Below are 13213 nucleotides of genomic sequence, written 5' to 3' on the forward strand. Positions count from 1 at the left end.
TAACTGCCTCAGGAGAAGCCCCTAAGGAGAAAGCAGCTGGAGACTGGAGAAAAGCTTCCTTGTAGTGGCTGGCTGGTAGTCGTGGTAGCTCCTCACAGCTTCCTAGCTGAAGGAACCTACTAAGGTAGATACTGCAGTACTCACCACCAGTGTCATCACAAATGTGTAGGCTCTTTCTTTTCCTTATGCCAGGCATCAATGTGCCTCTTGGCATCTGCAGATTTTGCAGCCCTCACTATAGTTGTGAGACATTTCATCTGGAAATTGGACTGCTGGGCTGGAAATGCTTCAGTTCGGACACTTGTATCCTGCTAGCTGCTCCTTTTCCCTCTGCTATGGGTAACTGTGAAGGACTCGTGTAAGGTACTGCCGGTAGCTTGTAGTAATGATCTCCCATATGACTTCTGTGGCCTTGCTTTTAATATTTAATTGCCAAGAGGTGACAGCTTTCCTGGTTTTTACTGCCCTAGCAAAGTCATCAGCAGTCTGTATATGAAGGAAGAAATGAAAAAAACAAAATCCAAAGCTTGTTTTCCCCTCGAGAGTCAACAAGAGTGAATTAAAAAAAACCACGAACAACAACAGGGTTTTTTCATCTCAGGTTACAGAAGGTAGAAAAAGTCCTCAGAGCGATGCTGGGGATTTAGAGAGTGCAGGAATCTCAAGGCGAACATGGTAGCTATTAGGAGAGAGGTTGCAGAAGAGGAAATTCTTCATAGTATGTGTGCAGGACAAGAGGATTTGGAAACCATGTAATCTTTGTCGCACAAGTCCTGGAGTATTCTGACTGGTCAACTTGCCATCCTTAGTGGTACATGAGAAACAGAGGGAAGGAATTCACTTAGCTAACAGTCAGACTCCTGGTAATTCCTACTGTGCAACGTTGGTTTACACATGTGTATTTATTTTGCTGCCATAAGGCTTGGCGTGTTGAGGGAGCATGTGGTTCTGAAGCACGTATTGTGGTAGAAAATCATGGCCGAGTTGCAGCTTTGTCTTCCTGAATGCGATGATTTACTTGGACTTTGTCTAATCAGAAAGATTTTTAAAGCTGCCTGAAAGCTTTGTTCAGTTTTGGGGTCTTGATGGCAATACAAGATACAAAGATTTCCGGCCTGTTGGCAATCCTAAATTTTGTGGCCCATGTAGAATGCTATCTCTGGAAAAACTTTCCAGTTATTATTGACTTAAACTTTTCAGTAGGCTCTGTTACTGAGCTCTGACATTGACAGTGTCACGCATTTATTTCACAGTGAGATGGATGTCTGTACCACCAAAATAAAAGTATGTTTAGCGTTTACTCTAGTGACAAGTATTTGCTATCTGTGAGTTACTACACCTTAGTTCAAGCAATAGAGATACTGCTTTTCATTAAATTGGACTATGACTGAAAAATGCTCTTTTTCCTGCCTTGCTTCGTGCTTTTTTGACCTAGGTAATAAAGTGACGTAAGTACCAGGAATGCAAGCAAAGATATCACAACATAAAAAACTTTTTGCGGGTTGAGGAACAATCAAGATGCCTGTAGACAAGGTGATTAAGAAAGCCACTATTCTGTTCTGATGTCCTCTGATGTAATTGTCAGACTGCATCAAAGTCAAGTTTTTGGCTCTGGTTCTTGTTGGGTTTTCTTGATCCCTGTATTTTAACTTGTTTTCCTAGGCCAGAGTAAGACAATGGACTAAAATATTTCCTGATTGTTTGTTGCTTATGAACATCCTCATCGGTGAAAAAAATATTTTAACTGTTGAACTGTTCATGTTTTGAGTTCGCGAGGCACATAGAGAGTTCTGGGCAGAGGTGAAGCAACTGTGGTTTGAGGTCGTGTTTGGGTCTATGACTTGGAGCTGCTGAGATTAATCATTCTTTGGTTTTGTTTTCTGCAACAACCAACCCTTTCATGCAGCTAAGAGTACAATTCTTGAAGACTGACCAGCCTCTGCTTCCGAAGCAGGGTTATTTTTCATTGTAATCGTAAAACATATACTCTTATTTTCTTCTAGCTTAAAACTAGAGACCGATATATTAATAGCCTGAAAAAGAAATGTCAGAAAGAATCTGAGCAAAACAAAGAAAAACAAAGACGAATTGAAACCTTAGAAAAATACCTGGCTGACCTACCAACGCTGGATGATATAGAAGGGCAGACTAAACAGGTAAGGTAAAGGGAGCTTGTTTGACATTTTAAAAATACAAGTAAACTCCCTAACATCTGTTGTCAAATCTTTTACTGTTTCAACATACGTTTTTTTCCCCCATCTGTTTAGGAAGAGAAGAATGTCAATGTTTTAGAAAGTACTGTAGCTATTAGGGATTCTCATACTCAGATAATTAAAATGGGCCTAAGATTATACAGAGGGTAACTGCAAGGCTCTGGCCTGCTGCAAGCCCTTCTGCTAACGTGGCATCGTGTCTGACTAATGTAACCTGTTAGCTGCAAATTCTAGAAGAGAAGAACAAGCAACTTCAAGAAACTATGACTGAGTTGGAAAAGAAGCTTGGAGAGGCCCGATCGCAGTGTAGAGAGAAAGAATTGCAACTGGTGTGTCAGAAGAAAAAGGAAAAAGAGCTGGTCACAACAGTACAGAGGTATGAACAGCTGCTCGGGCTGTGCCCTGAAACGGGTGTGCTTTCACATCTGATGTCAAGACTTAATGTTGTTATTTGTGCTCTTAATCTATTACAGTGCTAATGATTTTTCATGGCATAAATGTATTACTGTGCAGAATGACAGTGTAATGCAATAGAACATCCAACAAGATTTTTGTTTGTGTCAAGTTGCAAGTAATACCACAGAGTCTGCCGAGGACACTTCACTATTTTTCTTTAAAGATGTGGAACACTGCTCCAATGGCATCGTAGCCTGCTGCCAGATAGAGGATAGAATAAACGTGCAGCAAAGGGGCATTGTATAGAAGCTGTCAGCACTCCTGTTTGGTAACTAATCCTGACACGAGCTGTAGAAAAGCTCCCTGGGTATTGGCTGACGGATGTATCAGGGAAGGGTCAAAAACTTAAATAAATTGTAGCTGCTTCTTACCTTTTCACTGAGAATGGGGATATTACAGGGAGATTTAGCTGTAGCTAATCTGCTGTCATTGGACTTGCATGACTATGAAAAAACAAGTGGGACAGATATCCATGAGAAGATTCCAGATGAGACATGAAGACATTATTACAATGGCACATTTTAGATCAGGGAGCTACTTAAACGCTTATTTAAAAAAAAAAAAAAAGGAGAGAGAGGAGGGAAGCAGGAGGAAAATAACTTTTAATAATTTACGTGGATATTACTACAGTTCACTGTCCTTCCATTGGGTAAGCGTGCGTGCCACAGGAGTCTGAAAGTGTTTCCATGATGAAAGGCAAGCTGGTTGGGACACCTTGCCAGCCACATTGTTGGCGCATTGTTTCCATCTTACCAATGAAAGGCCTTTTTTCTTCATGCCCTCATAATTTAGAGAGGGATCATTCTGTCTTTTCTGAAAGCCTACAAATAGTTGAAGTGGTCCCTGGTTTCTAAATTAGACAGCAAGATCAGCACTAATAAAATGTATTTCCTTTCTGAGAGGTGAGCAGGCAAAGGCTCTGTCTACATCTAGGAGCTTGAGTTAAGCTCAGAAGGTCTGAAGGTCATGCCGTCGTGTGGGAGCCGCTGGCAGGAGTGGCTCTATGCTCCCCCTTTCAAGTCACAGAGGGCAAGAAGGATAGGCCACCAGTACTTGGTGCAACCCCCAATTCTGGACCCCAATTTGAGTTGTATGTGCTCCAGTGAGGGAGTCTGATTTTAAAGCTCCTGTATCTTTGAGAGATTCAAAGTCTCCACTCATCTATGTTGGTGTTGGCTTTGCCTCCCACAGTAGCATAGAGCAGCTGTGAACACCACAAAGCTTTTCTTTGCTCCTGTCTGCCCTCTCTCCCTATGCTGTACTGCTGGAGCTGTGCATTTTGGGAGATGCAGCACAGAATCTTGCCCATAAAACCGTTCCTGCATGAATCTGTTCTTGTCAGTGCCACAGTAACTTCAGTAGCTGAGGATTTTTGCATCATTCATCCACTGTTGGTTTGCTCGTTCATAAGGCTGCATTCTGCTAGGTACAGTTCTGGTTGGAAGAGGGTGCAGCTTTCTAATTTTTCACTGGAACACACAGCCCTTCTGGTTTCTGTCGTGCGCTTAATTTTTCTTTCATGTTGAATGGCAGTTTACAACAGAAAGTAGAAAAATGCCTGGAAGATGGTATTCGCCTTCCCATGTTGGACACAAAACAGCTTCAGAGCGAGAATGAATGTCTGAAAGAAAAGAATGAGAAAGCCAGTAAGGTTAGTCTGCAAATGATCTATTGGTGACATCTTTAACCTTGAGTCCTGCATTTCCTTATTTTTTAACTTTAGAAATAAATATCTCATTAAAGAATTACACATTTGTTGCTAATTCAGATTTCTTTTGAGTACCTGTTTCTATTCGGTCTATTTTGCCTGAATTTCCTGTTTTATCGGAGTTAAATTCTGTCTTGTCATTTACATTTTCAAATATTCTGTTTAAAATCTACGGCTACACACCTGTAAGGTGATTTTTTTTTTAAAAAAAAAAGGATCTGAAGAGATTCAAGCCTTTTAAATTACTCAATTTTATATTCTAGGTCATAGACAATCAACAAAATCAGATAGCCGGACTGATTTTAGACATGCAGGTAAGGAAGAGTGTGCATTCTGTTGTTTACTCTGTCCATTTTTAGTTCATAAAGATAATATTACTGAAATTTAATTTTGTCCTTTTATCTTCCTAAGTAGAAGGCAAAGGTAGAAATGCCAAGAACTGAATTTTATGGCCTGTAGTTGACCTGTGTTCTCTTGCAGGCTCATAATCTATTCATTATTGATGTCTGTGTGGTTTAGCACTTTGCCGATACTCATCATAAAGTGAAAAACTGTTGCTATGTGGCATCCTTACCCTGCTGATCTGGTGGGTGTCATACCAGAACTGCCTGTTTCAAGTGTGAGGACTGCCTCTGTAGGTAACAGTGAAGCCTCCCATCCCACTTTGGGGTTCAGATGGTCATCCGAATTACAAAAAGTTACGTTTATTAGGAGCTTCACTGCTGAGATCCTTACTAGACAGGTGCTTTTCTAAACCGTACCACTTCAGGTTTCACATTGTTTAAGGAGGTCCCTGTTCAGCTGCTTTCTGACACATCACTCACTTAGATATCTTAATTCTCTTGGTGGACCTTGGGCACCTAGCTTGGAGCCAAGGACTTTTCAAGACAGTAGAGGTTGTCAGCTAGGAGTCAGTTGCAGCTCTGTGGATTGGATTAACACATCGGGCTCCTGATACTTGAAAGGTACTTAGTGACGAGTGTTTGTTGTGGAGAAAAGGAAACATGATACAGGTTACAGGGAAAAAGGTATGACTTGCTCTAGAGCATTTAAAAAGCCAACAAAACAAACATCTGTTTTCAGCAAATACTGAAGCCAAATTCAATAAATTCTAGTTTCTGCATTCTTTTTCTAGGTTGGCATTTGTCTCCCCGTTTTTCACTTCCTTTCCCTCCAGGGAGACTGAATTTACAGGATTGTCCCTTGAGAATGAAGAAAGTGCTTCTGCCTTGGCTCTGTGTACATTAGGTTTGGAACAACAACAAATCGGTAGTAAACAATCAGCTGAATGCTTGCTCCTTCCTAAGTGGAAGGGAGCACTCTGTGGATCGAGAATCCAAATAAGAGTCACACAAAAGTGCTTGCATAACAATTACTGAGAGAATGTGCTTTGTTATTTCCACTTTGCACACTGGAGCCAAGTTTGCTTATTTGTAGCTGTTGAAAGCAAGTTGTCTTCCACCATACATTGCTTCCTTTCTCTACCACACAGGTAAATAGCAGGCATGGTTCCTGTTGACAACAATATTTTTGCTTGATTATGTTACAGTGTATTAAATACATCTGTAGAGAAGCAGCAGAGAAATTTAAGTTGCAGCATAACATACGTCTGTTAACTGAAAAGCAAAGTCAGTCATTTAAGCTTCTCGAGGTTTGAAGAAGACAAAATTTATCAAACTGAGATGTTTTCATGGAGCAGCCTGTTACATGCAAAGATTGTGACATAGGCAAATGTAGTTTCAGATATTTAATCTGAATTTAATAAAAAAAAATTCAAATTGAACTCTGTAACCTTTCTGAGGTTCCCTGTCCCTTTTCGTAGTTCAGTTAAGATTATTTATGTATTTACTATGTGTATACATTGTGCTTATCAGAAGTACACACACTTGCCTAAATGTATTATCACCAACCTAAATCTTTTCATATTTCCTAAACTTTCCGATCTTTTTCTCTCCATCACCTTTATCTTGAGACTGGTGGTGTTTGCGCACGTTTATGCAGGTGGCTGTTTGTGTGCTTAGTCTGAAATGACTTTAAGGAAGCTGAGACTGGGAAGTGCCGAATAGTTGTGACAGTCTGTGAGCAGAGTAGTGTTCTGTCTCCAGGACTTCCTCTTTCTTTTCCTCTTTTGAGGTATTTTATATAAGGACAGAAAATAAGATTTGAAAATGATGTTATCCCTCAAATTACTTGTAGACTACAGCAACTTCTTTGTATCCTTGATCTCCCTGGCCTTCCACGTTTGTTTCCGGGAAAGCATTGAAAATTAGTTCATTAGAAACTGAAATCCCCACTCACCACAGAGATACAATCTATCTTCACCTCAGAACATCCTGTTTTGTTCCCTGTCTTCTGCCACTTGTAAACTTATGCTTGAGAATGTATATCAGTTCATTGGTTTTAATTTGCAAGCTGAAAACAAAGAAACTCTGTTTCAGATAGCAGTGTATGGAACAGTCCTAGTTTCTGTTTGCTCATAATCATGGTGGAATGATTTTGATCTTCCTTGTATGATTTTGCTCGGTTGATTTGTTCTCCTGAGTGTGAAGGATTAAAATTCTAGTTGGTCTTGACAAGATGTCATGCTGCATATTGGAGTGGGTCCAGAGCAGGGCCACAAAGATGATCAGCATAGGAGCACTTCTCCTATGAAGACAGGCTGAGAGAGTTGGGGCTGTTCAGCCCGGAGAAGAGAAGGCTCCGGGATGATCTTATTGCAGCCTTGCAGTACTTAAAGGGGGCCTATAGGAAAGCTGGAGAGGGTAGATCTAAGGCAGAAATTCTTCACTCTGAGGATGGTGAAGCACTGGAGCATGTTGCCCAGAGAAGCTGTGGATGCCTTATCCCTGGAAGTGTTCAAGGCCACGCTGGATGAGGCTTTGAGCAACCTGATCTAGTGGAAGATGTCCCTGCCCATGACAGGGAGGGTTGGAACTAGATGATCTTTAAGATCCGTTCCAATCCAACCCATTCTATGATTCTATATATAGTATACCTTCAGAAAGGGAAAAATTATAGATGAGTGGCATTTAAAAAAATCCATATTTCTATGATTAATTTAGATATCGCCATATTAACATTTTTTACTACAAAAAAAGACAGTAGAATAAGTCAGATTTTATGATGCCTGTGTTACCCAAAGTACATCTGTCAATCCTGTCAGTCACAATAAACCCAAACTCTGCCAGGCTGGGAGTAATGCCACCAAATTGTAGCTTTGGAAAGCGTATGGAAAATTAAGGGTGAAGAACGGAGGACTCATAGCACTATGAGCAACTGGGAAATCTTAGCCCTGTGGGCTCAGCCAAGCTGGTAAGCACATGTGCTTTTTCGGAGCTTTAAGATTAGGGTAGCAGAGAATGGTAGATGTTAGGTGTATCTTTTAGAAATGAACACTGATTTCCACTTCTAGTAGTTCCCATTAAACCGTGCAACTCAGGAGGGAACATGTGCTAAATGTGTTATTTAGATTATTCTAGAAGTTGTTTTTGGAGTAGTTTGCACAATCCTGTAAATTTAGCGGCAGATGTAGTTCTGAAAACACTCTGGGGAAGATAGTATTTCTGAACATGTCTTCCTCACCACCTACCCACCCTTAGGAAGGCTGTATAGTCAAACCTTTAACGTCTGGCATTGACACGAACATGAAATGTTAAGTGGTAGTACTGTTGCATGTGTTGTAACTGGGGCTCTGGGTGGCCCTGATCTTGCTCCTGGAAGAGAAGTGCATCAAAGACCATTAAAATTTGAAGACACTTGGAAGCTGGGAGGGTGTTTTGGGCACCTGCTATTTACTACATTGCCCTGTTCTTCTCCCTAAGCACCTTCTGTCTGGCTGCAGACAGAGCTAGAGGGACATTCAGTCTGACCCAATCTGGCCACTTTTCTCAGTAAACAGTGTTTTTAAAAAAACTAAAGATGATGGTTCAACATCACTGTGGGTTCTGCTCATCTGCAAGCACAACAAAGGAAAAGCCTGAAGCAGCACTATTTCCTGCCCTCTCCCAGCCCAGGCTGTTTCCCCAGATGTGGGGCAGGGCCCTCTTTCTTCCTCCCCTACTTCCCACTGGAGTGTGAAGCTGTGCTTTCTCTTGCAGCTTATCTTTAGGATGCACATCACTTCAGCACTTCCTTTTGAGGGGCACCATGTGGGTGAACTGAGAAGCAGGTCAAGTGTGTGAAAACAGTTTTAAAAACAAGTAGTCATTTCTGGGTTCTGTCTGCTGATTCTTATTACTTAGATGAAAATGAAGTGTGTGGGTTTTTTAGTTCATATTAAGCATGTAAATTTTAGCACTGTTGTTTTCCAGTTTTGCAAAGGGTGTGGCAAAGTACTGGCTTTTCTCACTGTTTGTGGAGCGTTGAGATGAGTGCCTTGGGAAGTTCTGTCAAGGCTACACACTTCCCGTGAGTGGCCGGGCCATTAAAAACTCCACTCAGTGTCGGCCCTGCCGTGCCTCTGGTTACCCACTGCCTTCTCGTCAGCACTCATCACTGACAGCTTGGCTAAATGGCTTCTTGTCCACTTGGTAGGCCACGTACGTGATAACGGGCAGGCTTCTGTGTAGACATAGTCTCTTACGTGCTATGCTGCCCAGTGCTGGTAACCTCAATGGTTCAGTTCTTCATACACCTTGGGAACAACTTGCACAAGAGTAAATATGGCTTCTTTTCCAGAGCTAAGTTGTTTTCCTAAGACTCCAGAGCCGACATAGCTTGACACCATTTGCTGTGGTTCTGTCGAGTGGGGAGTTTGGGGTTTCTTTTGTCTTTGAATACGGTCGCAGAGTCGTAGTGCAGCAATTTATACGTATCTTTTACTGAAGATTTTCTGTAGCATTTTGTTTAAGCTGCCATATAGAATTCCCTGTGAGAGAGTTCTCTGCTTTGGAAGAAGAATCATTAGGATTGTTCCTACAGAGATTCAAGAAACAAAGTTCTTCTGGGACAGTGTCATTCCATAAACTGAGAGCCATTGGTTTGTGCAATGCTTCTCCTCCCCCCATCATGGTGTTTGGTTTCCACTCTATGGAAGGTTACAGTCAAAACTGTGCCAAGGCATGCACCGTTGTCACCAGTGCCCCAGCTGTATTTTGAGCATGATGAGGTCAGATTTGCATCTTATAATTGAAATTGGGCAGCAAGTTTTACATATTAACGGGCTGAGCTGGGGATGCGGAAGGACACTTGATATGCACGGTGCTAGCACAGCGTTGGATTTGTGAGTAATACCATTAACAACAAAGGAGGAATATTTTTTTTTTTCCTCTGTAAAAGCTGAAAACATCCCTCTGTTCTAAAGCATCAGGAGTTTATATAATCACTGTTCATTGTTATTAGTATTCAGATAAGATGGTTTGAATATTCCTCTTTCCGAATTTTGCCAGATGGCCTTGAAAGACATATCTACAGATCTAAAAGCCAATTAGTGGAATAAACGAATGCTTTTAACAACAAAGGCAGCTGTGGTCATGCTGAATTCACCCCCCAAAATCCACTTTGGAAATATCTCATGATTTCTCAGTTTCAAGTCTGTAGGTGAAAACTGGGGAATTGACGGCAGCTGATTCCATGTTGCCCTGGTTGTTCGTTTGTTGCTGCTTGTGACTTATTTGAAAGTCAGTCCTGGAAAGCTCCAATACTTCAGTACAACAGCATCGTAGAAATTTACCTCCGTTTCTGTTACTGAAAATAGTAATTATTGTATCTGTTGAAAATGAGACTATAAACTACAAATAAGTTTTTTTACTTGTTTTGCTTTTCTGATTTATCTTGTATGTGAATGGTTTTAAAGAGTTGCTACTCTGTATCAACTGTCAAAGTTTTCTCAGCCGTATAGAAGGTCAGGTGAATTCCATGTTGTGAAAGGTTGCGGGAAGTCCTGCTGTAGGGAAAATAGAAGCCAAAAAAACTCTTCAGTTATAACTTGGAATTGCACAAATAAAGGTTAGCTGTCATTAATCTGCAGCTTATTTCAAGTGAAATTTCTTGGTTAGAATAAATCCTATTGCATGGTTATTTTGGACTTCATGCATTCCATATTGAAGTAACGTTTTGCATGCAGTCTTTTTGTTTCTGAATAAATACTGCTTATTTAAAGGGTTTCACTGACATTTGGAATAACTCTTGGTATACAGACAGCTGTTGGGGTCCAGTTAAATATTACCAGGTGAACATGGTAGAAAATAAAAAAATGAAGAATTAATACAAAAGGAATAAATAACTGAAACTTAGAAACTTACTGAGGATGCATTTTTTTCTGTGCTAATATAAAGTATGAAAATTTTAAATCATTACTTGTGTTTTCATTCAATTTAGTCTATGCAAGAGAAGCTTTTGCAAGAAAAGCTGATCGTTCAGAAGATGACAAATGAGCTTGAAGAAAAAGAAAGGAATATAGAGCAGTTAAATAAAACTCTCTCTGAAGTAAGTAAAAACTCCAAAAACCAAGCCCTGACTACACCAGCTGGGAAGAATCTTATAGAATGATTATAAGATCTCATGATAGGGCTTTATGAGCTTAATTACATACTTGACTCTGCTGGCTGCCATACAGACATATAATAGATACCATCCCTACCTCAGGAAGTGAGAACTTCAAGGGTGAATGCTGCTAAGCAATGGTGACATGAAATAGCCAAGTAAAAGCTGTCTATCTGCCATTCTTTAGAGGGGTACAGAAATACTGATTACATGGAAATTAATTGGTTTTAATTATCTTGTTTGTGGTTTGAAACAGGAAACTTTCTGCTACAGTGCATGCTACAGTCTAACTTTCCCCTTTTTCCTATTTACTTTTCACAAAGAACCAAAGACTGATGGAAGAGAATGCCTCCCTGAAGGAGCAGATGCGGCAGGTGGAGCAGTCCAGGCAGCCAGTATCTGAGAAGATGCCTATAGCAGACCAGTTGTTCAAGGAAATGTCCCATTGCTTGTTTGACTTGAAAGCACTGTGCAGTATTCTTACCCAGAGAGCTCAGGGCAAGGAGCCTAACCTTTCCTTACTGCTGGGAATCAGATGTAAGTGGTGTTGTCATTCCAGTGCTTAATAGTGTTTTGACAGAGGAGTAACGGTTTAGCTGAGTGGTGCTTGAACTTACCAGCTGGATGGGCCAGTGTCCCCTTTGCTATGTGTGTGAAGTGTACTCTGGGAGCTCTCTGGAAAAGCTGGGCTTTTAGTGCACCTGGGCTGCTAAATGCATATGACTGCACAGGTCCTTGCCAAGTCAGAAGAGAAGGTAGCTGGGTATTCATATGGACCCTATCATGGATGTGTTCATCCCAGTAGAAGAAAAGTGTATAGTCAGGTGTCCATCCCTCCTGAGACACACTGCAGTCATCCTGATGGTTAATGGGTGCTTTTCTGTGAAACGTTTTCTGCCTTATAAACTCGTTATGAGGGAGATGAGGCATAGCAGGCCTGGTGTGGCTACGTCACATGGTTTTGTGTTAAAGCCCTTGGGGTCAAGTGGTAGGAATATACATCTACTGTTTGAACATGTGTGTATGTGGTTTGGGGGTGAGGGTGTCTGCGTGTATTAGATAAGCCTAGTGCCAGACACTTCCATCTCCAGTAGTGTTCATGGAACATCTAGTCTTTAGCACTTATGAAGCTGTTAAATTTAACTGGGAAATGAAAAGCATTCCCTAAAGCCAGTCAGACAAAGCTTCAGCATAGTGAGTTTGTGTTAGGTCTTGTCTTTTAACAAGCTTAATAAACCATTACTTTTTTTTACCTGAATGTAGCATATTCCATTGCTTTCTGAGTGTTAATTAGAATTAATCAGAGAGACTGGTGGTTAAACTGGACCATTGGCAAGGTAGAAAGGTAAAATTATAGTGTCTTGTGCAGCAAGAGCTGCCACATAGACTTACCTGCACTGTAACGCTCTGAAGTACTTGGAGTGCAGCATATGCCAGTCTCAAAGTCCATGAGACCATCACTAGCCAGCAGGATGAATAGTGCAGTATATCTGTCGTACTATCTCACCATCTTACATGGCCTCGTTTCCCAAGCCCTCCTATCCCTCTTTCCTGAGTGGCTGTAGAAAATCTCTAGGAAATGGCTGTTCTACCCAGTTTTTTCACTGCTGCTGAGATCCATCAGAGTTTAGCGAGTTTAGATCTTGGTGCACACAGCAAGGCGTCTTTCAGAGAAGCACTAGGTGAGCTCCGCATTGACTCTAACGCGGTACCACATTTCGTTAGCTTTTCGGCATACTAAAACGTGGTTTGTTTGGATGTAATTAAAGGGACCTACCCCTTATTTCAAGGGGGACTGACTAGCTGAAGCATTCAGAGCACTGTTGCTAGCGGTTTAACCTTGGCTGTTGTTTTTTTGTAGCACTGAGCTGTTCAGCTGAAGAGAATGAAAATTACCACAGCACAGAAACCCTTTCGAAGAAGCTCTTGGACGTTTGTCAGTTACGAAAGGATATTGATGAATTAAGGACTATAATGTCGGACCGTTATGCTCAGGACATGGGGGACAATTGCATTACTCAATGACATTTCATCTAGTAGCAAATGACTTACTAAATGCTGCTTTGTCACAGGTCTTTGCATTTCTATTAAGGAGCCATATTGGAAGACTGCAAATAGCGCCGCACGTGCATCGCTGAGGATTGTGAATATTTAATCTTGGGAGTCTGGTGGGGAGGGGAGAGTCATCGTTTGAACAGAGTGGTACAAACTACAAGAAATCTTTTCTCCAAACTACTGAATGTAGGAACAAGCTGTGAAGAATGATTCATTGGATGCTTGGTTTCCTTCATTAGGGCTCATTTTATTACTTCACCTGGTGTCAAGAAACAGAGCGTCAAAACAGCCGTGCTGC

At 41.2% G+C, this 13213-nt stretch overlaps 1 protein-coding gene across 1 annotated transcript in view; it reads left to right on the forward strand.

Moving 5' to 3' along the window:
- Positions 1-12885, forward strand: part of CEP85L (centrosomal protein 85L) — a 121284-nt gene extending 108399 nt beyond the window's left edge. Inside the window, exons 7-13 of the mRNA XM_086632114.1 lie at positions 2004-2156; positions 2435-2589; positions 4203-4320; positions 4641-4691; positions 10696-10803; positions 11184-11397; positions 12722-12885. Of these exons, the coding sequence (XP_086488240.1) occupies positions 2004-2156; positions 2435-2589; positions 4203-4320; positions 4641-4691; positions 10696-10803; positions 11184-11397; positions 12722-12885 (963 nt within the window). The remainder of the gene's footprint in view (positions 1-2003; positions 2157-2434; positions 2590-4202; positions 4321-4640; positions 4692-10695; positions 10804-11183; positions 11398-12721) is intronic.
- The last annotated feature ends 328 nt before the right edge of the window (positions 12886-13213 follow it).

Source organism: Tauraco erythrolophus, chromosome 2 (assembly GCF_009769465.1).
Source record: "Tauraco erythrolophus isolate bTauEry1 chromosome 2, bTauEry1.pri, whole genome shotgun sequence".
Lineage (NCBI taxonomy): Eukaryota > Metazoa > Chordata > Aves > Musophagiformes > Musophagidae > Tauraco > Tauraco erythrolophus.